The sequence below is a fragment of the Trachurus trachurus genome (genome assembly GCF_905171665.1).
Source record: "Trachurus trachurus genome assembly, chromosome: 3".
Classification (NCBI taxonomy): domain Eukaryota; kingdom Metazoa; phylum Chordata; class Actinopteri; order Carangiformes; family Carangidae; genus Trachurus; species Trachurus trachurus.
The window spans coordinates 12,014,623-12,041,360 of NC_139893.1; the positions used below are offsets into that span (position 1 = coordinate 12,014,623).

The 26,738-nt window shown below is 41.5% G+C and overlaps 1 protein-coding gene across 1 annotated transcript in view; it reads right to left on the reverse strand.

Moving 5' to 3' along the window:
• The window catches only part of tcf12 (transcription factor 12), a 91,411-nt gene that overhangs the window by 47,862 nt on the left and 16,811 nt on the right, over window positions 1-26,738 (reverse strand). The window contains exons 5-6 of the mRNA XM_084000691.1: window positions 25,459-25,561; window positions 62-123 (exon numbers count right to left, since the gene is read on the reverse strand). Coding sequence (XP_083856817.1) covers window positions 62-123; window positions 25,459-25,561 — 165 coding nt within the window. The remainder of the gene's footprint in view (window positions 1-61; window positions 124-25,458; window positions 25,562-26,738) is intronic.

Here is a 26,738-nt window from a genome sequence, read left to right on the forward strand (position 1 = left end):
AGCTCTACTTTGACAGAAACTGTGGGAGCAACATGAACTTTACAGCTGTTCAGAGACTCACCTGGCAGCCAGATGTTCCAGGGTCCCTCCCGTAGCCAACAAACGACGCTCGCTCTGATTTACCTGTAAAAACACAAAGGGCAGCTTTAATGAAACGTACACATGGATTATTACCTAACAGTGGATTATTACACAGTACCACAGCTCTGTTGTTTAGCTTCTCCACCTGAACCAAACCACTGCAAAATGATGACAAACAATCTTAAACATAATTTGCATGAGGCCTGATCTATTCTAGCGTGGTTAGATCAGCACTCTGGCTGCACACCAGTAAAGTGACTGACAGGCCCAATAAGATCATTATGGACTGTTTTGACAGTCTATCGACAGGTTTTCTTTCAGTTGTTCCCGATGGCTGGTCTGACCGTGACAGACACGTCTGTTATCAAAGTGTGTGTGTGTTAATGTGGGAGGGAGAGAGAGAGAGTGAGACAAGAGTGAGAATGAGCTGTAGCTGAGCTACATCAAGTCTTCACAGTGGCAGATGAAGAAAAACTGAAAGCTTTAAAAGCAGTGATCGATTGAAGGTGGTGAGACTTAAGATCTGATTTGATTAATAGTTTCTTTTAATGCACAACTTATGTGCTTTAATATACTGACATAATGTCCAATAACAAGACATACGTAAGAGCTTAGATTGGGCCGTAACAATCCAAATGCTAAGTTGTTTGAATGACAGAAACATGAGCAACAGGGAGGAGACACACTGACTCCCCTTTTGTCTGGCATCAAGACCAGACCCGGCCCAGGAGGGGGAGAGAATCTAACCTCTAATAAAAAATGTGGTGTGTCAATTAATAAATCAGGCTACTCATTTAAGAGATAAGCACAGCTATCCATTCATTTCTGTCAAACATATCAAGACACAGCAGCAAAGTGTGATTTCTCACATTGTAATTTCTTCACGAACACCATGTCCTCCTCTCTGTGCACAATAACTCTTTGACAAAGAGGTGATGTCTCAGAGATGAACAGTCCCAGTTCCAAGATAGATTAGAAAATTTAGGAAGGCAATCTCTTGTTTGTTTTTTACACCGCACCAACATACAGGGACATACACGTACAGAAATGTGTTAGTTGGACTTAAACACACCCTGGGTTTCACAGGCTGCTGGGGAATATAGATTTCTACTCTGGAACAAGGGCAGTGCTGTTGTTTTCTGTTTTTCTTTCTTTACTGCAGTAATAAAGTACCACTGACAAATCCTAAAGGTGCTGTTCTTTTTACTGAGTGCACCTGTTTGTTTGCTTTTACTTTTATCTCCCTTCTACTTCGATATAATCTGATGCTGGTGGGAAACGAAGAGAGAAAGAAGGAAGGAAGAAGGGACAGATCATACATTTCACTGTGTTGCAGTTTACTGTCTATAGTATACCCGACATGAGCTTTTAAAACAATCAACCCAAATTAACTCAGATGTCCATTGGTGCATTTCATAGAATTGAGACTCCCTCAGGTCCTGTTTGAACGTACTACCGGTATGTTGAAAATAGTCCATAGATCTTGATGTTATAACAGTCTGATTCCTGAAAATTCGTTTAAAAAAAAGCCCAAATAGTTATTCTATAAAAGTCACAGAGTTTTCCAAGTGCACAGTATATTTTCTGTGAATAGATTACCAGTAGTGAAAACTGTCAGAGTCCTTTTTATCAGTGTCACATCCAGTGTGCACACCTCAAAGCAAAGCTCCCGAGCAGCCATCAGGAGAAAAATAAAACTTATAGCACACAACGCGCATGAATCATACACATCACAATATCCAAACTCAGCAGTTTTGCTCCCCTGAAAAAACAAACAAACAAACAAATGAGAGGCTCCTGGGGGAGAATGATGAATAACTATAACAGCGTCGTACATTATTTTTTGTCAGACTTCCCAAACATTACAAGCACAGACACAAGTGTGGAACTAAATTCTGTTTACCCTGGGGAAGAGGTAATTTTTTTTTTGTCGAGTTAAAAACTTGCATAGTGGATCTTTTGTTACACAATGACTGATCTCAACGTTGCTTTCCCATGCAGCGAAGCGCAGGTGAACAGAGGCACATCTAAGAGAATCCACTTGTGCTTATCTGAGCAGTCCTGCAGGAGACAGTTGTTCTGCATCTGTGCAGACGGTGTCTCGAGAGACCAAAGGAATCTGAGGAAATCAGGCGAGATGGTTTAAACTGGCAAAGCTGCTTCTCTGGTAACAATAATGCGATACAGTTCTGAGCCATCGCTCTTGCAGAAGTAAATAGGATTAAGTTGTCGACTACCACCAACGTTCACTATCATGGCAGGATGATGAAACCTCTTTTGACGGGTTTTTTTTTTTAAATATATAATTTCTTTATTTCCCGTCTAATATCTAAAGGTGGTTCAATGAAATTCATTTTTTAGTCCTGAAAGGTGTTCTGAGGAAAGGTCTGGTCAAGTGCAGGAGTTAAATATTCATTGGCAGCATGTGTTTTGTCACACACACTGTGTCTGATGTGAATAATTGATGCTCACTGTTAGAGTTTCAGGGCCCAGCAGGGCGGACAGATGTGTTTGTGAAAATGTCTCAGCCCGCACTATGACACAGAAGAAGAAGAAGAAGCCTCACACAGCAGCTCCTCCAGAAACTGTGGATCCTGGCAAAACAAAGTGTACAAAGTTGTTCTGCGTCCAACGCTCAATCAACAGTGCGGCCCAGGCCTCGAATACACAGGAATACACAGTATAACCAAGGAATCACTGTGCAAACTATCATGTGTAAACATTTACTGCATGTGTAAGCAACGAGATGCTGCTCTTTTATTGGTGATGATGAACCGACCAGGACACCACTGTTTGTTACAATGGGAAATGGTACAGTTATGAAATGATATGAGTGGTTTCTTTCGCTTCATACTGGGCATAGAGTACATTATGATATATCCATGGAGCTGTAAACCAGCTCATCAATATAACATTATTTCCCCTCATATCTAAAGCAGTGACAACTGGCTTAGCGGTTTTTAAATTCTTCAATGAAAAAATGAAAAGCAAAGCTGCAACTTGATGTTCTTTTATTCTCTATTTAAGAGAATATAACAGATATGACAGTCGAGTCGTCTCCGTTTTCCTCCATTGGGCAGTTTTCAACAGTGTGTTGTTCAACTTGCATCTTTTTGCCGAGGCTTTGAGCGTCTTTCTCTTTGTCTTTTATAATGTGGAAATCTCTGTATAAACACATAAGAGATGAAATGTTATAAATGTTTTTCTTTTAAACACTGGTTAACTTTGTTTCTGTGCTAAAACCTAGAAATCTCACAGCTTCGTCATCGTCAGACAGAGTTGGTTCAAGGGGCAAGAATATCTGACATTTTCAAATTAGAGCTGTAAGAGGCAGCATTTTCGGGTTATGACGAGCAACACCATTGTATCACTGAAGTTTTTTGCTTCTTTGAACATGACAGAAGTCCAGATGGTTTTCACAATAAAAGACTCCACATCCTCATTAATAGAAAGACTGGTGTTCTTAGTGGTGCATCAATTTCATGCACAGTGTTCCTCACAGACAATCGGTTGCTTTATTAGTAGAGTATTTAATTTACTAATCAGGTTCATAACAGTGATAAAGTACACAACATCACAAGGACATAATTTCAACTAATAGAGAAAATAGATATTGTATTGAAACAATCATCAAGGACGATCATTTTTGAAGCCAATCCCTTTTGCCACATGTGCAACAGAGAAGCAAGTTTGAATCCCTTTGTTTCGTCTTTTACACTTCACTACGACAACAAAGAACAACTCTGCAACTTCTGGTTATTTGAGACTGCAACATTTACAGTTTGCAACCGTGTGGCTGAATCGCTATTCAAATTTTTTAGGAGAATTCATATCTCTGATGTTGAAGCAAAGTAGAACAAAGTGATACATCAAGTGGAGCATACTGCTGGGTTGGCCACTTCTACAGCCAGGCGCCTAAATTAGCTGAATAAAATGTACCCTTATCAGGCAGTGACACAATATCCTGTCTGACGCACAAATACAGCAACTCATTTTTGAGGAAAGTAGGTCACTGCAATAATCTATTTCACGATAAAAAAAAAAAAAAAAAAAAAACAAGTTGGTCATTTCTAAGTTTGAAACACCAGCATACAAATCTGAAACTGTTCCTAGTGAGAGGAAAGGAGGAACCAACAGAAGCCCAATTCACCAATTCATCAATTTAACATGAGGTACAAGCCTGTTATTAGCAATGCTTTGTTTTCCTTCCTCTGAACAGGCCCGTGTGATCACAGCCGCACAACAAGAGCAACACTAATATTGTTATTACTATTTTTGTGTGTACGCCCATTAGTTGTGAGCAGAGCTACATAGGACTAGGACATGTGTGTGTTTGAAGTTGTTGCTTTTTTTTATGTGTGCGTCACAGGCCTATAAATGAGTCCAAAGTGCAGTGATTAATAGCAGGCAAAATTAATTATCTTAAAACATCACAGATGCAAAAGACACAAAATGTAAAAAGCAACATGAGTAAAGCGGCTTAATTACTGCAATCACCATCAATAATATAAATTTAAATATGCAAAGTGCCATCACACAGTATATCCCCAAAGCAATGGAAAATCATTCTCATGAGCAAAAAAAAAAAATTCCATCAATTCTGATTAAAATATTCTGTGAAGCTGCTCATTAGCATATCACTCTGAGGCGTGAAGGTGCAACTACGATCGTGGAGCATTTTGCTGCAGAGGAAAATCTATACTCAGTTGGAAATGTTCGAAACAGACAGAAGGAAAAAGTTGCAAATATAATATAATATAATATAATATAAAAGCAAGTTATCTTCAACAATATTTCATTCTTATGTTTTTGTTTTTATTACCTGTGCTGAAACTGCTCTTCAGGTCTTTATTAGTCAAAACCTAAAAGCCTGCAGGCATGAAACAAACATGGAAAAGCATTTACCATCTGCAATAGGCCAATTAAAAGTTTACAAATTATGAATCATAGTGGGGAAAAAACCTAATAACTTACTTCAAACTTTTAAATTCCTTTACTCAATACACTGCTAATGGATTTTTGACAGTAGTCATAGCTTTAGGTCTTCTTGTCTGTATCTCTATGAGCTCAGCACACTCAAATATTTAACTGTAAGAGCTGGAGAGTCATTCAATAGATTTGAAAGGCTTTTCATCAAGTGTTGCTTTTAGGCCTTTCACAAACTGTGGTTGTCAGTGAAGCCGCTCTGGTGTTGCCTCAACAGTTAAGTTTAAGGTGCCTGAGATCATCTCATAAATGATCGTGCAACTGTTAAGTCTTTGGCACAGTGAAGCAGAATAATCTTAATAATTTGCCTCCTGGAGTTGGTCTCATTTCTGCCCAGTTTCTGCTAAATATAGCACAACTGCAGTTCAACTCTAGCTTCGCCAAATCCAAGAGTCTATTTGCCTCATGATTTCAGTCTATGGCTGTTTTATTTTCCTTCATATTAACAGGCTGTTGTCACGTAGCTTCTGTACGCTTGGCCCTGGGAGCTCAACATACTGCAACTTCAGAAAACAAAATACAACAAAATACACAAACAGGCTGCAGATTCAGCCCATGAAACACAATAGAAATGTTTCCAATGGACACAATGTGAGGGTGGAGGGCACTGTGACTCTCTGCCTCTCTCAGTCTTGTTTTAGATTTATGGTAAAATAAAAATAAATAAATTAAAAAAAGGGTAAGAAAAGACAGATGAAAGCTGCACTTGTTCTTTGTTGCTTTTAACTTTTGAAGTCCACAAAGTGTCACAGCCACATTCATCACTTTTTAGTGTCTGCTGAACACTTTTGTTGTGTTGTATGAATTTGCAGCACATGTGTTGTCAAACTGATGACGCTGTTCTCCGAATTCGCAGCACATTTGTGTATTCGCCTGTTTGGTCTTATTAAATTGCAGTGTGTTGAGCTCTCAGAACCACCGCAATATAATTAGTGGTGGCTTGATTCAACATATTCCACCATACAGTCCTAAAATTTTTACAAGCATTACTCTGATATCTTCCTCTTCTGGCAAGGCCTCCAGCTCTCTAAATCTGCCATTTGCACACTCAGCTACACTCCCAGTGATGGCGGTTACGGGTTTTGCTCAAAGAAAATTTGACAGATGTAATTGAAATAAGGCTTGTTTCTCTTTCCCTAATCCAGATGTTCTCTACTGTTGCACAAGTTTAAACCAGCAACCCTTACAGATGTGAGTTTGATCTCAAACTGCATTATACATAGTTTTCTTCTGCAACAACCGCAATATAAAATACCAGTGGGGTCACAACCACATGATCAACTGAGAGTTTGTTTAGTGATCATCCTCGAAACACCAATATTCACTCACTCACTCCAAACACACACAGCACCTACACACCTTTCCACCAAGCTCCACTACACTCCTTTTGATTTCCCTTTCAGCCAATAAAATCAGCTGTCAGCAACATCTTTGTGATGCGTCTTATAAAGGTACGGGAGGAGATCTTTTCCTTGAAATCCTCTTCACACCCCAATCGCAACCAATTAATTAAATGCTTTTTCACAGAAATGAAAAATGTCAGTCACCTGTGGAACAAACAAGCCTGTAAAAACACCATCCAATCCGAACTCCTCTTCATGCACTATACGCCCGCGTACTCAGAGTATTCAACAATTTGCGATACGGAAAAGACGAAGCCAGAGCCAGAGCTCATGCTAGCTTGCATAATTCAACGAGACAGCTGCAGCAACGTTATGACAGAAAGTTCCTGTGCTCTGCAGGCGTTGCTTCGGGGAGAAGTCTGAAGAGAGGGGTTTGGACTTCTGAATTGTGTATTTTCAAAACGTAGCCTGGTATGACCCGTTTTTCCAGGATCTCCTACTACCTTTAACTGACAAACTTTGGTTTCTGGTAGGGATATTTCCATGTGGGCACAGTGGTTATTGACAGTATTGTCAGTTGTGATTCTATAAATAAAAATAATTTTGCCGAAATTGCTTAATTATTTTAAAGGACTATTCCAGGCAAATTCAAACTGGGACTTTAGTTTCCTAATATTTTAGGTCAAAATGAATAAATCTGAAGGTTTTCAAAAAAAATTTCACAGACAATGTCAGGTGGCTTCAAACAGACACCAAGGGGTTTGTTTACTTCAAGAAAGAGGACATGTTTGTAAACGGAGCTGTAATACAAAGTCTCGCGCGAGAGTCAAGTTAACGGCTCGGTATGTTTAAAGCAGAAGTAAGCGATATTTGTGTGTTAATATAAGTCTTAAATAGTTATATCTTCCGACAGCAATCACTTATATAGAGTGTTTGGACCGAAACACGGGTCTGTCAGTCACTCTTCTCAGCTGTAAGCCGAGGAGGAAACTTTTCTCGTATCCTACAATTTTTATCCAATGAGGAGAGAGAACGGCATGAAGGGCTGTGTGTGCAGCCAAGGGATGCGCCTGAATGTGGTGACGTAGGGACGAGGACTGTTATGGTGCGTTCAAGGCAACTCGTATCGTTTTTCCGACCTGTGAAGTGGTACCAGTTTGATCCGGTACGAGTTCACGGGTCGGAAGTTACGAGTGGCCGTTATAGTGACTTTCACCGGTAAAACAGGTCGGAAAAACACGAGTGGGTTGCCTGGAACGCTACAAAGTCGTACGTTGTGACTTGAAGCTGTAATTTACGGTTTCAAAGCCTGCCTGGAACGCAGCATTAGCCAAAACGACCGGATCGCTTACTTCTGCTTTAAGCTCCCGTTTAGTTTTTATCAACAAAGGAACTACAAGGAATCAACTCGGAAGCACAACGTTTTCGTAGCGATAAGAGTAAATCTGGCTATTGTTTATTCTACCTGTAAACATACTGAAGCCATCAACCTGACTCTTGCACGTGGCTTTGTATTACAGCTCAGTTTACAAACATGTCTGCTTTCTTGAAGTAAACAAACACCTAAACAGCCTAAGATCTGTCTGCTTCCATTATACACTGCTGTGGCGATGCGGGGACAGACAGAACTTCTGCATAACAGGACACATTTAAAAGAAAATCTTCAGATTCATTGTTTTAGACCTAAAATATTAGGAAACTAGAGCCCCAGGTTAAATTTGTCTGGAATTGTCCTTTAACAACACTGAGCTGCCACTTACAAAGCAAAGTGTTTGTTAACTCTCCGTTACAATGTGAAAGAGAGGGTGAGCTTCATCTGTCATGAGGATTTCCTTTAGTCTACTTCTTGATTATAAAATTAATAATTAACAATTAATAATTGATACTTAAACAAACTCAAAGTGCTTTAACTTAATGAATGAGCAGGCTAATCTATTTATATGTGCATTATTTTCAATATTGATTGACGTTCAGCCTCAGATACCTACTGTACAGTATCTGCTGAGCTTGTGAAGTGAACAACAACTACATTAGGTGAGAGAAAAGGTGAGCGGGCAAGTCATTCTCATAGTGCACCTCCTTATTGATCACAGGGCCGGGGTACAGCAGAGCATGGCATTGCATTGAGCCCCTTAATTTTAATAATGTGAGAGCTAGTGACCTAAGCATCTCCAGGGATCAATTCAAAACCCTTGCCACAAAAACAGCCAATTAGTGAGCGTGCTTCGCTGCCCCTCCGACGCATTCCAAGAGCGTCTGTTTTTCCATCCAGAAAACGAGTCCATTTTTCTTGCTCCAAGGAAAGCCAAGACCATGAAAACAAACACATAATACAGGATGAGGAAATGTTGTTAATGTAGAAACCAAATGAACATATCACACGCCAGCTCACTTGTTTTTTATGTTGTTGTTATTTTCCTCTGAGCGCACGTTTGCTGTTGGTGTCCGCGTGTCCTCACTCATGTTCCCATGTGATGACTTCAATGGCATGCAACCACAAATTATGCCTATCAAGTTAATGGACCAATTCTTATTGTCAGACGAACTTTAATGATTATTGTTTTGTTTTTTTAATAATCTCTACTGAGAAATTTAAATACGGTTACACGGCTTTGTTGTTTTTCTTTTCAATTCCACGAAAAAAGACTTTGATCCAGATTTTTTAAATAATAAACTATACCAACGTGATGCTCAACCACAGGTTTTGGTGTCTGCGGACAGCTTTGAAGTGAAATTAGACGAGCTCTGTGGCAGGTATTACTACTCATTTTATCCTGTACCTTCCTTTTGTTTTCCTCTCTCTAGAGTTCGTGTACATACATCCTGTCGAAAAAAAGAAAAAAAACCTCTGATGCCTCCACCTGGTTCTGTCTGACAGAAAATAAAAGCTCTTGGTTTGAGGTTAGACACAGGTAAGGGAGGTATAGCGTACCAAAATCAGCTCCCTCCGTGGCTCGGGGTGGGGGCCGGGGGGGGAGTGCAGCCCCTCTCCAGCCCAGGATTACAAACAACAGTAGGATAGAGAAACATGATGAGCCAGTAAACACTATGGAGACGTGCCTCCGTTGCCCTGAGCTCAACATCAATTTCTGCGTGCAGCCTTGTCAGCAGTGACATTATTCAAAACAGCAAGAGCAAATGTTAATGAGTTCTTATTTGCATATTTATTTTTTTCTTTGTTGAAATGTCACTGATTATTACGTACTATGATGATAAATGCATCTGCTCATGCTGCCTGATGTGTAATTAGCCATTAGGTGGAATGAATAGATCAATTAAAGGCGAGGGACCGGGATTAAGAGAAATCAAACCAGGGAGGAATGAGAGCAATGAGAAACAAAATAACACATTTGGCTTTAGGGGGTACCTCCACTGCTCTTTTACACTGGAAGGGTTACTAATCAAGGATAGATAGCTTAAGTCTCAGTGAGATGAAACATATCCTTTTGTTTTTACATGTATCTATCCCTGGCTGCTGCCCATCGCACCAGCTAAACAGTTTATTTTCTCCTCCTCGGTGTGAGAGATAGGTGGATTTCCTGATTGTATTTATCCCTTTCCCCCGGATAATCAGGTGCCATGGCTCGGTCGGTCGGTCGGTCTATTTAAATTTTCTCTAACTCGGTAAAAAGGGGAGAGAAAAAAAAAAAAAAAAGAGGGAGGTGGACAGGGGAAAATGTTTTCGCTTGGCCTTTGCCTTTTTCCGAGCCCAACTATTCTCCTGCCAGTGCTTGTTATTCACAAATGAGGAAAAAAATGCATTACTGCGGACCAGATGGGAACATTCCACATGACCAAACCAATCAATCACCTTGGTGGGACGCAGGTGTGACACAGCCGTGCAGCAACACACCATTTCACAGTCTATCAGGCACAAACACATGGTCACCAATCAATGGCACCCTGAGGACCCATGAGGAGGGGTGCTTCCACGCAGCCTCGCCGGTTCATGGCTGATGACTTCATAATCACACATCCATTCTCTCAGAGGAGAAAGGCGATGAGCTCCCTAATAACGTCTCCCACCATGTGAACACCAACACTGTAATGGATGCTGCTGCTTTTTGGGTGGTAATGGGAAGACTTTTAACGCATCATACAGTACATTCACGTGTGAGCTTGCTTCGCCACCACGATGAGTCTCTCTATCTTTTAGATTTGGGAGCGAGAGCACATTTAACAAGCCGGAGAAATGTCCCCCAGTTGGATATTGGAATTAAGTCAGTGTGTAACATCAAAGTATGTGTTGATGTTTGGGTGTTTGATGCCAAACAACTGTTGAACAGTAAAACAACAGAGAGCCGAGGTGAAGGACAAGGAAGGATACACACATGGGTTAGGAATGCTGATCCAGCTCCAAACACTGGGGGCATTTTTCCCTAAACAGAAAACCCCTGCAAACCCTGAGCAGCCGCCATCGCTTTTAAGAACACAAGGCTGCACTAAATAAAACACCAAAACAGCCTGAAGGGGCATGGATGTTTTAATGAGTGATCTCTGGGAGGATGGCATTATATGTGGGCAAAACTGTAACAGAGTTTTTTTTGTGTGTGTTTGTTTTCATTTTAAACTGACAAAAAAAAAAAAAAAAAAAAAAAAGTACCTTCCCACCTCCATATTCCTGGCAGCAAAGAAAAAGTCTCTCTACACTTCCCACACTTCCCACTCCCAGGGCTGTGCCAGCCCAGCGCAGGAGAAAATGTCAGGCATTGTCAAGTGGGAGTAGAGGGTGAAGCTATAATGTTTGCGTTCTATTAACCAATCGTGATCCGCTAACAGCCCAACGAGCGTCGAGGAGTGCAACATAATCTGGTGTTTTTGTGTTTTTGCCAGCACACCCAGCATGGACACAGGGCGCCTGGACGAACAGTTGTGACTAACCAAACTGGCGACTGTCTGCCAAGAAATCTGCGGCATCTCGACGAGGATCCAACCTTTTGATGTTGTTTTTCAAATGAGCGGCTTTCAGGTTTACAGCGTTCACCTGACTCTGAGCTTGACGGCGTCTGTCCGGTAATCAGGGGTCAGTTTCATGCATTCACATGTGGTTTCAGGAACAAGAGAGGAAGAAGGGCTAAAATGAATTTGTCATCCATCTGTGCCCAGCCTGGGTTCGAACAACAAGTCCACCGGATAGGAGGGGAGTTTACCTCAATCAGCCCTGAAGTTGAACCCTTTTGTGATCAATACAAGCAGACCACTGCATCCCTAATGCACACTGCGCTTAGTGTTGATGCAGCCGTCTCTCATCTACATAAATTGATGTTCATAAAAACTGCTCTGTATACATCAATCAAGTCTTCTTTTTTATTGAAAGGACAAGTTGCACTGTGGATACATTTTTATTTCTAAGGCTACTTCTCTTGTTAAGTTGTAAGTTTAAGCTCACATCAGTAATGTCAACACTGCATAATGCATCATGTTAGATTTGCACATTATCTCTAGACATCACCTGCAAATTAAATTAACACTTAAAAGCCAACAAAGTCCCTTAACTCGGTGCTGCCAGAAAAAAAAAAGTCAGAAACGGCTAATTGTTCTACTAACAAGTGATTCTTCTGAATGAATCATTTCCTCTTTAGCTTTGCCCTCGTATTAAATGATCTCTAGCTTTCTTCTTGGCATGAGCTGAAGGCAGCATGAGGCGAGAAAGAAATGAGAGAACACAGGGGGAGGGGGAAGAGACAGAAAGCAAGAGACTGGAAACAGGGAGAGATGGAGAATCTACAAGAAGGCAAATGGGCCTTAGCAACAGAATATGGATTCATCAAAACTTCCTTTTCCTACGATTCAGCAGTTTTTTTTTTTTAACTAAATGTGACTCTGTTGTGCAAACAAGCGCAGACACATATACAATTGTGCACAAGTATGTTGATATAATATAACCATCAAAGCTGCCTGCTCCCAGACTTGCTAATTCAACGTGCGTCACGAGCTTTCTCTGGCGTAAATTCAGGGACGTGACTGAAACAAGCTAAATGGAGACACCTTTACACCGATTATAAATACAGTCATGGAGCTCTGACCCCTGCAGCTGCTTCCTACAGACTCGTGTCATCGTATTTTGGCCATACCCGAGCTCTTCTTCTCCTTCTTCTTCCCTCTTTAGAGCCGCAGCCCTCGGGGCCTACTGAGACTACAGCTGATCCGCTGCAGCTGGGCAGCCTCACCAGTCGCATGCTGGGGGCCGGGGCCCGAGGAAGACGAGGAAAAAAAGGGGGCCGGGCCGGGCCGGGCCGGGCAGGGCCAAGGAGAAGACGGACCGGGAGAAGCAGGAAGGCGGGGACGGCGGGGATGAGTGGGGGAGATGTGGGCGGGCGGCATGGGGAAGGAGAAAAGGGATTTGCGCCCTTTCAGCTCGTCTTCAGCTCTTCATGCTCCAATGACCACAGTAATAGATAAGCACACCCTGCAGCTCTGCATAATGACTGGCTACATCCGCTAAACTGTACTGCACCACATCTCCTCGTCCTCCCTCTGCTTTCTGCCTTGTCATATATACAGTGGGTATACTGTATACTGTATGTTTTTGCAGGCATCACTAGTGCTGATTAAGTCGTTCCTGCAAAAACAACTGTTGGGGCGACAATAGTGAATTCAGTTGTTACCCGGCGGAGAGCTCGCGATATACTGTGTTTATATGTGTGAATGAATGTACTGTACATGTGGGTGTGTGAATGACAGTACGGGGAGAGGGAGCAGCGCTGACAGCACCTGTGACCCACACTGCAGCGGAAACTGATTGCACACCTGAACAGCACCTGGCCACAATCACAGCAGCCCGGGTCTGAGGAGGGTCTCCCACGGGACGGAGCATTAGCACATGACACCTGCCCCAGTAAAAACACACTGGGGGATGCCAGTGTGATGTGGGATTTGACACTTCAACAAAAAGCCTTGAGGAACAATTAGAAATAAAAAAAAGGGAAGGAGGGAAGGAGGGAAGGGAAAGACTGGAGGAGATTAATTCGCCCAATGCAAATACGCAATGCAGACTGGGTGCATGTGTTTGTGTCTTAAAATATCTACTGACACTGACACAACTTTAAAAAAGAAAAGGGAACTGCACCATCAAACCTTTACTAAATGCTGACATCATGCAAATCTTACACTTACACAGCACTCATGACTTTCCCTCTGGCTCATGGTTTTTTACCAGCGGCAAAGATGTCAATAGAAAAAAAAGATTGGATATCTGTTTCAGTTCTCTGCATTTCAGGAAATATCTATAAGTTATCAAACGTAATTTGTTGAAAAGACTGTGAACATGCTGTGTGATTCAAGTGCTATTTACATCCAGTAACACACTGTTAACTGGTCCAGGTCCCTTGTTATTCTGTTCTATTATGTGGCCACTTGGGACAATTTAAGCCATCAAATAAAAACTGAGCAAGCAAATTATTTTAGACAAACAACTTCTAAGATTATTCAATTGCTTTGGGCCATGAAATTAGTTTGAAACTCTCAGGTTTCTCAAATAAGGGTAACAACTCTCTAATTCATCAGAGACCACAAAGGAAATATGTTAGTCACTGAAGTGATGTATTACTGGGCAGATGTTAGTTTTGCATCCCAGACGTCCAGTCAGTCATTAACCCTGTACGATCTTCATTACAGCAGAATAATCAGTGATTTATCAATAAAGTTCTTAGAAATCTCTCTAATAAAACAAGAGCAAGTTCAAAGGGAGGAGAATTCACTTTGAGTCGAGTCTGCAAAACATTTCAGTAGCCTCAGCTCCATGTTTGTTTGTTCTTTGTTGTTGTTAAGTTGTTTTTTCCTGTGAACAAACAAACGAAACAAACTCAAAACGTTAATAAGTGGCTGTCAGGCAGAAATCTGCTGAGTGCTACAGTCTCACCAGCTCTGGGAAACTTCGTCTCTGGGAGGCAAAAAACATATTTTTTGTGTTAAACATTAGAGCTGTGTGTGTTGTCCAGGCGTTTTCTCATTGAGTTTGTGTAATTAACTCCAATAGAGAGAGAAAACTCGGAAATAGGGACGAAGGCCGTGCAGCTTTGATACACAAATAAGAGAAAGTTGTTCATCAGTTACTTCTAATGCTCTGTTTGTCTCTGTGATACCAACTTTAAAGACTCCACATGCTCATCAAACAGCTACACGACCGCTCACTCACACATTAGGTCATGTGTATTATGTCGCAGGATGTGCGTGTTGATGGAGGCATTAAGCTGATTAGCTTTTATGCCGGGCTAAAGCTGTATGAGTAACATGCATGAAGCACACCGGAGAAACGTGACTGGGAAATTACAACTCAGCAGTTGTGATGTCACGTCCTCGGGCACATGGCTGGAAAGAACTGATGCAAACCAGTCATCACCATGGTGATGCAATGGGAACCAACATGAGACCCAACTTTGTTTTGAAAACTTCCAATACAAAAGGTTATCTGCATCTGTATTGAGCAATTCACAATGTCCCTGCTCTGCTCTGATCAATTTTACCCTTTCTATTTCAGCAAAAAACACAATGTTAGCGAGACTTAAAGGACAATTCCAGGCAAATTCAACCTGGGGCTCTAGTTTATAATATTTTAGGTCTAAAAGAATTAATCTGAAGATTTTGTTTTTAATTGCTCCTGTTATGCAGAAGTTCTGTCTGTCCCCACATCGCAATGAATGGGAGGCAACAGATCTTAGGCTGTTCAGACAGTTTACATCCCACAAAACCACAATTTCTTTCCAGAGACAACGTCAGGTGGCTTCAAACAGACACCAAGGGTTTTGTTTACTTCAAGAAAGAGGACATGTTTGTAAACGGAGCTGTAATACAAAGTCTCGCGCGAGAGTCAAGTTGACGGTTCATTATGTTTATAGGTCGTCTGAAGCGCTCCTGTTTGGAAGCTCAACATTTTCATAGCAGTAAGAGTAAGTCTGGACGTTGTTTATTCTACCTGTAAACATACTGAACGTGTCAAGCTCCGTTTACAGACATGTCGCTTTCTTGAAGTAAACAAAACCATCGATGTATGTTTGAAGCGATCTGAAAAGAAATTATGGTTTTGTGGGATGTAAAACAGCCTAAACAACCTAAGATCGGTCCGCTCCCATTATACGCTGCTGTGGTGATGTGGGGACAGACAGAACTACTGCACAACAGGACACATGAAAAGGAAAATCTTCAGATTCATTCTTTTAAACTTAAAATATTAGAGCTCCGGTCAAATTTGCCTGTAATTGTCTTTTAATGTGTTTTCTTTAAAAATGCATGAAGACACTGTAGAGAGGCTGAGAAAGACACGACACCTGCCCAGCACGGTGCTACTACACCAGAAACACCGCGGCTTCACTGCGCTCGGAGATGAAAGAGTGAGCTGCAGCCCCAAAGTAAGTTTTAGAAACTCTGACACTTTACAGGAGCAACAAACCGGGTCGAGACGTGACGGATCTGTTTTACCAGTTACCAGCTCGGTGGCCAGCAGCACCTCACTGTTTCTCCTCCGCATCTGTGTGTGTGTTTGCTCTGCAGCAGCCTGAACACAAAGGCAAAGAGATGAAGGGGCTTTTATTAGCAGGTTAACCTATGTTTTTAAATAATGCTTGTACCTGCTAAAAGGGTGATACTGCCCATAGTTTCCTTTACTCCAATAAAAACATGCAAACTGTGACCACTTACAGCTGTGAATAGATCGCAGCAACCCATTCTTGCTAATTAGCGTCGTAACTTCAACGCAACACAAGAAGCTTGTGCTTTTTGTCAGGCCATCATTGCAAATAAGAACCTGTTCTTAATGATTTTTCGCCTGGTTAAATAAAGGTTAAATAAAAAAAATAAAAAAAATTTTCTGAGGTTCAGCCTGAGAATCTAAAGGCTCTTTGCGCTTAGTGGAAAACAGTAGCAGTCCATTAAGTAAATAATGACCGAAAACACAAACATTAAGCATCGTGTACACACACACACACGTGTGCAGACATCTACACTCCCAATACAGCGTGAAATAAAGGAGCAGAGTGCAGCACTCCCTCAGTTGTAGCTCATCGCCTGTGGTAATTGCCCAGATTGTTTGAAATCAACCTCCCCCACCGACTTCTCCTCAATGAGCCGACACCACACGACAAAATCTCAGCAGGTAATTAGATCTAAACGTCCCTCGTCAGGGCTATGAACTGTCGGCTATCACAGTGGCTAAACAATCAGAACAACCGGATGAGAGCCAACCCTCCATTACAAGACCTGCAGAAGACCTCAAGTCAAGCATTACTGCCTATGGAGAAGGAAGCGAGGTTCAGCGCATCGCATCCAGCGAACTCATCAGCTGCACAGGTACGTGAGACACTCGAGTCGTGATTAACTGTAAGTTTAAGAGGTTAAATGCATAATCACTGAATGGAGAGAGGATAAAATATCTCTCTGTGGCAGGCTGCAAACTTTTATAAAGCAAGTCTTGTCTCAATATTTACCCAATATCTTGCAACAGTTTCGATCATTGCCCAGTTTTTTTTTTGTTTTTTTCCAGCAGCACAGACACTTGCTAAAAAAAGCTGGGGTTTTTAATCATGCAATCGCGCATTCTCATATGTCTTTCACTGACTTCTCTCTTTTTCCGGCCGTTTCTCTTGACGTCACATCCTGCTTTGAGTCTGTCCAATCAGCACAGAGTAAACCTCAAGCCCCATCCGGGAGTTTTTCGGGGCCGATCCCCCAAGCAGGAACTCCTTTCCCTGTAAAAGTACCTGTAGACAGCCCTTCAGGGGAAGTTACTGCAGTGGAAATACGCACCAACGGCCCCGGCCCCGTAAAAATGACCCCGAAGTTCCTGCAGTGGAAACGCGCCTCCAGAAAGAGTCGGTTCTTTCTTGGGAACCATGACATCATCAGTGGGCGTGTCTTATACTGTACTAGTGAAGACGAGCAGGAAGGAGGAGATGAAGGCAGCGACTGACAAACCTCGAAAAAAATAATTTGTCGTGGTCTGCTGAGGAAACGAAATGTTTGGTGGCGATTTGGGCATCGACAGAATTTCAAGAAAAGCCAGAAAGCAGCACAAGAAAGAACAAGTTGTATGAATTTCTCTTTGGGAATTAATAAAGTAAAGTAATTCTTATCTTTGAACTCTGGGGATAGATGGCAAAGGCTGGGTTCACTCCAACACCAGAACAAATAATCAATAAACTTATAAAAAAAACTGAAAAATGATTACAGACACGGCAAAAAGGGAAAAATTTGGACCCAAATTGCTGCACAATGTAACTGACTCCGACTCTGAGCTGTCAGGAGTTCGGTGTGAGGCAGCTGCTTGGTAGGAGCACAGCGCTGTGCTTTAACTAGGCCAAGGAGAGAAAAATATAAATGTCTCACAATCTAAGGTGAAAAAAAAAAATCACCTGCTGAGTTTCCATAAAAACAAAAAAATATTTGCAGATAAGAAAAGCCAGGAACTCTGAGCCCATGAGAAATGAAAATACAGAAATCATGGAAGCTCAGCCTGAACTGGCAACTTGAACATTTGTGATTTGGATAGAGTCCCTGTCCCTTCCTTTACTGGGGGTTGGGGCAAAATATTGAAATGGTAATATCTTGTACCACATCCTCGTCTGATATGTTATTGATACACCGGTGCCAAATATCCATATTTTTAGTTAAAACATGTAGGCGCTCTACATGGAGTCTAATTTCATGAGCCAAAGTCACTATTTCATGCCTCTCGTGTTGGCACCAATCAAATGAACCATGAATGAACCTGAAGAAGAGAAAGATGAAGATGAAACTCACAACAGGAAAAAAGCCGATTTGGAGGACAGCAGGATAAAACAAATCACAGAGGAGGTTGTTTCACCAGAGAGAGAGAGAGAGACTGGATCTTCATCTGCTTGCACAACGCTCATGGCACAAATAAAATCGATAAAAAACAATGTGACATGAACGGCCCATAAACACACAACGCTGCCAAAACCAGGCAGAGCAGAGCAGAGACTGTGCTGTGCTGCACATAAACACACATAACAGGTTAACAGGACGCTGTTTCAGCAGCCAGGTGAACACAGGTCTTTTGTCACACACCTTGGCACAAGCACACACAGGTTTCAGGACAAGGAGTGTGTTTGTGTTATCATGCGTAATGTATTGTGACAACGGTGTTTTGCGTTATTCAGTACCTAGACACAATTAAAGGGATAGTTCAACATTTTGGCAAATTCGCCTAATGCCATAATCCCTATAGTAATAGCAGTAGGTTCATTACATTTAATTATCGGTGCATGTTGTTTTGAGATCTGCGGGGCAGAGACGGGAGCTGCTCAGTGAACACATCGGAGGTGAACGGTACAGGTCCCCCTGTCCCTCATCAAACTCATCAAATACACAATCTAACAACTCCAAAATGCTCTCGTGGACAAGTTGTGACCTGGATGCACATTCACCACGCAATGAGATAATCATGTCACATAACGAGACAGAGTTGTTTTCGATGCAAATGCAGCCGGAACTACATTCCAGACACGGCTGCTGGGCGGAGTGATTTCAAAAGCGCAAGTAGTTCAAAGTATTTGCTTCGTGTGTCATAAAGTTACATAATTATACATGATTATTTCATAGCGTGGTGAATGTGCAGGTCACAACTTCTCCACGAGAGCATTTTGGCGTTGTTGGATTGTGTATTTGAGTTTGATGAGCAGCTCACGTCTCTGCCCTGCGGATCTCAAAACAACATGCGCTGATAATGAAAGGTAATGAAACTACTGCTATGACTATAGGGATAATGGCAATAGGTGAATTTGCCAAAATGTTTAACTATCCCTTTAAGTGCACTACGGTACGGTAAATGACCCATGCATCAGTCCAATTTTTCCAGCTGTTGTTTGGTGTAACAATCAGCTCCATCAATACTGTCTGTCCTGCCAGAGGAAACACACTAATGACCTGTCAGCAGACTCTCCAAGCGCCGCCTCCTTGAACGCATGTGACGAGCGTCTGAGTCAAAGGGACTCACCGAGCGAGGAGACTCTGAAAAAGTTTGTTTATAGCAGACCAGCATGAACAATGTGGCTGCCACTTTTACTTTACTTTATTGTTTTATTGTACATGGACAGTCCCAATTAATCAACTGCATTAAATACAGTAAAAAGGGCAGCTTTAGCCAGCATGGCTATAATATCCTGCTGTAGTCCCCGGCCAGATGACAATGGGCATCCTAAAAAAACAACAACAACAATAATACAACACAATGATTGAAAAGAATCACTAGGGATCACCTGCAGAGGATGACGTGCAGGTTAGTAAGAGGATTGTAGCGTGAGAGGGGGGCGGGGCAACAATGCACGTGAAGCCCAGGCCAGCTGATCCACAGTCTGCCCTGACATGGGGAGCCGAGCCCCCCGGGGGAGAGAACAGAGTCATCTTTAAGCAAGTCAGCGGCTCCCCGGCATTCAACCAAAACCCCCCATTCTTCAGCTTCAAACCCCCACAAGCTTCTCCTGTGAGACTGGGACCACTTCATCTCAGAGGTCTGTTTCAAAATCACTTGTTTGTGTTACTGCAACAAGACAAAGTGGCCTCTCTTTACGCCGCAGACGACTGTAAATCTGCTTATTTTTCTGTCGTTCTAAGTTAAATAACAACAAGCCCTTTCAAGCATTTCAAATATGGCGACTATATAAGAATACACTGCACCTTACATTGCACATAGTGCCATAGTCGATGATAATTTGTGTAGGTGTACCATATACAGGCCAAAACCCCCCAGCATGCAGGTCATAATGTACTAGAACAGAACACACTGTAATACGTACTTAGCTATTGTTGCCTCTGGTTTCTTTGATCTGCATTATTACTGTGATTTTGACATTTGGTGGGTAAATGAGACAGTGGAGGTCGCAGAGGACCAGACCTGCAGTGAAGTGTTCTTTTTCCTCCACATTGATTTTCCTCCATTGTGTTCAAACTCTAGAGATTTAAGTACAATAAATTTAATCCTGAAGCTCTTTACTCGAGCGGTGGTATGATGACCTCTCGGTTAATGGGCAGCATGAGAGAAATGACTAACAATAAGGACTGATACTCTGCTCTAGTAAAAGAAAAATATTTAAGTCAGTTGTTTTTCCAAAGGAAATTTCTAATCAGTGCTGCATTTTCGAACACAAAGCATGGTTCAGATCGACCGTGCTGATAAACCAGACTAAACATATCCATGTAAATATGGAAAGTATGACATTAGGGTTATGCATTGGGCACTTCCCATCAGGGACAATACACTGAATAACAGGCAGGAAACATAAATTGGTCCTAAGGGCCCTGACACACTGAGCTGGCTGCCGACCACCTCTGGGTCATTTCTGCAGTCATTTATTGTCCACAGTTTATGCAACACAGTTTACTTTCTTCCTCTAGGCAGACCTCACAGTAGCAGTCTGTCCAACCCAGCATGGCGGAGGACGTCAAGGAGACAACGCTGTCTGACTGCTGGCTTTTTCAGTCTAGCTTAAGCCACTAAAGTGCATTGATTTTTTCCCTTTTAAGCAAGCAAACGATCATTTTATCCTGCCTGCCTGGCAATGACAGTGAAGTAAGGAGTAGTACAACTACTGGTAACACTTTGTTGTCCAGTCTCCTGATGGCATGAGGACGTCTTAAGGCTCACACCAGCCTGTTGGCAAACTCAGAAGTTCATAAACTTCTGCTTGAGATGGCAAAAAAAATCATTATCATGATTATTTTGGCCAATATTGAAATCACGATTTTTCACACAATTATGTTGGAGCTAACTAATTAACTCACCAGCCAACAATCTCCTGACATTTGCTTTTGTGAATTAAAGAGGAACTATGAAAGTCTGGTCGCTTTTACCCTGTTGCGCTAACCCTCCTCTTGGCCATGTGCATTTGTTTACAACGAAGCCGGCGAGAAATCAATCAATACAGCGGTACTTAACGTTATATATCATATACGATGTATATCTGTGTAGTCTAATCTGCCATAAACAAGAGATTACGGGTTACGGGGCGCATTTGTGTCGCAGTGCGCAGAGACGAATGCTGGGACACCAGGGCGGCGGCCCCAATCTTGCAAGGTTGGTTTTCAGCCAAGATCCCAATAAGTGACACGCACGTGGAAGACAGAGAGCCTCCACTCTCCCTCTAACCCTAACCCTCATAACAAGTTAAGCCATTTATTAAACCATCACAATTACTCCAGAGCTGTTTAATTAAAGCAGAAGTAAGCGATCCGATCGTTTTGGCTAACTTCTTGTCAGCCGATGGAGTTAGCAGTCCCCGCCCTCGTCCCTACGTCACCACATTCACGCGCATCCCTTGGCTGCACACACAGAGAGGACCGCCCCTTTATGCCATTCTCTCTCCTCATTGGATAAAGGTTGTAGGATACAAGGAAAGTTTTCTCCTCGGCTTACAGCAGAGCAGAGTGACTGACAGACCCGTGTTTCAGACCAAACACTCTATATAAGTGATTGCTGTCGGAAGATATAACTATTTAAGACTTAGATTAACACAAATATTCCGCTTACTTCTGCTTTAATGTAAAAATGTAGTTAAGATACAAATCCTGCATAGTTCCTCTTTAACTGACAAATGTGGGTAGAAAAAACTGTCTTTCAGAATGAAATTCCAATAGTCTTGGAAAATTACAACATAATCGTTGTTCTTCGATTATACACTTTAAGATCACTGGATCCAGTCATTCCTACCTCTACTTCAAGAGCAACTGAAGAGGCATAACTGCATATTTGTAATGCTTGTTCTACTGTTCACTGATCAGGAACGAGCCTCCACACATGATTTAATGGCAGCGCTGAAAACTCCATAAATCCATGTAAGTCCCAGAAAATACTGTGGGAAAACAATTCAACAAAACCACGATCATCTTGAATTCCAGGCTTGAGATAAGTCACAGGCAGTTCCGGTTTACAATCATCTTGACTCAATCTGACATATCGCTGTGTCAGACTCAGATCACCTCCATATTTGGCCGCTCATAAGTATAATTATAGACGCAGTTGAAGGGCGGCGAGATACACGGTGTATGTGATGCAGTCATGTGATCAATTACAAGAATGATAACATTTTGTTTCCAATTCAGCGGCAGTCATTTGTGAACTAATCGCTTTGCTTGGAAACCAGTCTCCAGGGCCATTTCATAATGAGCCGAGATGTAGTTAGCCATAAAACTGTCGAGTGGTTACACATCACAATGATGCCAGGCCAAAGAGCCGGATAACATACAGCCTTTAATTGCTATAATGGGAGAACATATCACAACCCAGTAATAGAGTATGTAGTTGCAAAAGAGGATTTTTTTTAGATCATTATCAAAACATGAATAATGATTTGGAACAAACAAACACAGCCACATATTTGTGTTTAGGACTAGCGCTCGTGTGCCAACACTGACCAATGTCATATGGACTTTGGCCTTTTTGACCATCACATTTTTATCAAGAGGCATCTCATTTATGACAATGGGATTGTTATAGATACAGACAGATGGGTTGTGTAAATATTTTGACATACGTCGTCACTGCACTGGAAAGTTTTTAGCAAGCAGAGGAGTAAAATTGACCTAATGCATAAACAACTGAAGTGGTAGAGGTTTGAATGAATAAAGAGACCACATACAAACACATTTAAATAACAAATTCACTTCCATATTATTTAAAACTAGAAAAAGCATTTCCAAGAATGGAAATGGTGTGACTGCTGATAGCAACTGAACGCTGTTGCAGAATTAGCAAATAGTGCAAGCAGTGATCACCATACAAATTTTTTACCAAGGTCGGAATCGAACCCACAACCTCATGGTCATTAGACTTCCACTCTGCCTCTAGGACACGGTGCACACACAGTAACCACCAAGAAAGCTTGAGAGTCAAGCTTGAATGACTTAGAATGAAAATTTCTGTGAATTTCAGGCTGAGAGCAGCAGTTTCAACATGAAGCAAGTTATCAGAAGTCAACAGAGGACAACTGGGAAAATAATGCACTATAATTATTGTTGAGGCAAGATTTGAACCAGCAACCTTCAGGTCTCCAGACCAGCAAGCTAACCACTAGGCTACAGACAGAGACAGTATGTGAGGGGTAAAGAAAACCTTTGATAAGAGGATCACTGGCTTCTGCTTAAAAAAAAAAGTAAGGAATCGTGGCAGAAAAAGTTAAATATTTTAAAAAGTATAAATAGTTAAAAAGAGAAAAGTAATGCCAATAAAGTCCAGAAAAAGCTGCACGTTTTGATATATGAATTGTTGAAATAGCACAACACCTAACACACTAACCATATGGCCACAGAGAACCTGAGTTACAATGAGCTTTATACTATGAGGAATCAAAGACTGTCCAATGACAGCTGAATAATTGGAATCAAAAGTCAAGCAATGATGTGAAATGACCGAGGCAGGAATTGAACCCATGACCATATGATCACTAAACCTTTACTCTGCCACTCGGCTACAGAGAGCACACTGCTTCCAAGACTGTTGTCATTCATTGTAATGTGATGATGTGCTGCAAACTGGTATGAGTAATCAAGCAGATAACAAACACCTGTAACCAATTGAAGGCGGTGGAGGAGAGCAGAATTCAACATAACATAACAAGAGTTCTTCCCTTGGATTCGAACCAGTGACCTTAGGATTGGGAAGCAGCCACCCTAACCCCTACACTACAGGGGAGTTGTGGTGAAGAGAGGTTGAGACTTTCATGAATGTGAGATTTTTCAATGATTCTTAAAATAAAGAGAAATTAGTATAAATTAGCCACACCAAGCAAGAAGAGGACTTTTTTGTGACCTGTGACTATTTTTTGGTGAATTAAAATGAATTAAAAAGCACTTAACAGCAAGTTACAAAGTTGAGCTCCTTCTCCTGCTGATGTGAAAAAAATGCATTGAGCTGAATGAGAGCAGAGAGCTCCCTGGCTGCATTTAAAAAATATTTAAAATTATTATCTAAGTCTCTCTGCATTTTTGACCAGAATTTTAGCCAGAAGACAAGTGTGGCTACAAAACTGGAGAAAATAATTTGTCTAGAGTTTAATTTGTGGCCGTGCTGACAGTTTAGCCAGAAAAACTCTAGAATGTTTTTTTGCCTCTATCCACTCTGACACCACTCTAGCTCTGCTCGTTAGACGCAATACACACACATTATAAAGCTGAAAAAAATCTGGAAAAGTTAAATATTTTAAAAAGTATAAAGAGTTAAAAAGAGAAAAGTAATGCCAATAAAGTCCAGAAAAAGCTGCACGTTTTGATATATGAATTGTTGAAATAGCATAAAGTATGAAGGACTAGAAGAAGACCGTAAAAAGGCGGAAGAAAATGGCCAAACAGAAGAACAATAGTGTGACTGCTCAGCAGTCACACTAATAAAGCAAGTTGGAAGTATAACGTTACTGGTTCATAACTGGGTTGGTTGTGTTGATAATGGGGGTAACAGAACGAATCTAATAGGGCTGTGTGGTACAATAGACCAGAGAGGTTAAGATTAACTGATCTAAGAATATAGAGTTGCTGTAAAGCTAAATATAAAATACAGAAACAGAAATATTCTCATTTATATCAACAAAATAGTGAAATGATGAGTATGATAAAACCAAGGGCTAAAACAGCAACAACAACAACAAAAAGGAAACGTGTAATTTAAATTCAAACAGACGTCTGATCTTTCCCAGTGTTGCACCAGAGAAGGTCTCTGGTACAACTGTGTGTTTAACCTCACACCCAAAACACACAACAAAGCCCTGCTGCCAAAGGAAGTTGCTGAGGGCAGTTTTGATGTCTCGGAGACAGCTCCTTATGACGGAAAGCTATACTGATGGCGTGACTTCCAGCCTGGGGGAGGGTCATCGCAGGAGGAGGAAGAGGGAGATACAGAAAGGGGAGGGGGATTAAGGGGAGGAAATAAAGACAGCAGGAGATGGAAGGGAGAAAAAAAAAATAGCCCTGTAGCCTGGCAAGCTTTTCAGTCGAGCTCCCTCCAGATGCACAATATGCCTTAAACTCAATCAGGCCGTTTATTCTCCAGGATGTCTTTCCACTACCAAAGGGCATGTGACGGGTGAGTTGAAGACAATCATTTACTTACCCATTACGTTCGAGTTCATAAAAGGTGTTGGAGACAATCCTTCATGGGGCACTAATCGACTGTCACTCAAATGATCACCGTAATGAGGGCTGTCTGCGAAACCCTGGGGGTAGAGAGCAGAATATTAAGCACATTATTGGGCAACTTCACTAATTGAGTGCTATGCCATACCACTAATTAGTGAGAGGGGAGAGCAGAGCACAACTGGTCGGTTATGCCAATTAACTGTCCGCTCTCTTGCACATAATTGCCCCAAAAATTTGAAGAGACAGGGAAGAAAAAGAGATCTCTATTTCAATAAATGGTGGCACACAGAAATCCATAATCTATCATAAACCAATCATTGTATTGGCTTCTCATTTAAAAAATAATTTTTCAACCACTGTCAAAGACCATTTTTGAGGCAATTCACAATTCTACTATGTATATACATATAAACACTTGCAAATACACATAAGACAACTTGTCATTACCAATAAAAGGCTCAAAGCTGTTAACATGTGAAAGTTTGTGTTCTTGGCCTGTAGAAACCTTTGCTTTATCTTTCTTACAATACATCAATAAAACATCTAAACCATATTAAATTAAGTTTTCCTTCTTGATGCTACCAGTTCATCTGTATGATAACAGGCTTATACACCATTTCATGCGCGTATAGTTCATAAGAAAATGTCATTTAATACAAGGGGAAGAAACAGAGAGATGCAATCCTACATCATTCCCAGGTACCTGCAGCTTAAAAAAATTGCCTTTTTCTCCTGCAGCTTAACAGTGCCTTTTCATGACAGTTATCAGCTTCCAGGGCTTAGGTCTAAATATCGGTCACAGTATGGTTTTTGAAAACTCAGGGTCCCATGTAATAAAAGATATTCCGTTACAGTGCTAATCCCAAGCCCTGTGAAAATCCTCCTGTGCTCCAGTCAAATACAGCTCCCCAAACTACATTAACTCCCACCAGAGGGACTGAGCAGCAGTGGGCTTGCATTTCTATAGAGCTATTTTCACCAACTCATACCCTTTGCATTCAACATACAGTTAAAAAAAAAAAAAAAAAAAAAAAAAAAAGTAAATCTTATTATCCATCTTTTTTTTGGTGAGTGGATGGTGATGGAGTAATATCAAAGGCAGTGGAGTGCTGTGCTGTGTCGAGGGAATCCTCAGAGATTTCCTATTGTGCTTCTGCCAGGCCGCACACACTGTTAATCACACCATGAACAGACTCAATAACAACAACGGCCCCGTGAGAAGCCTGAGCAAACTAACACACACACACACACACA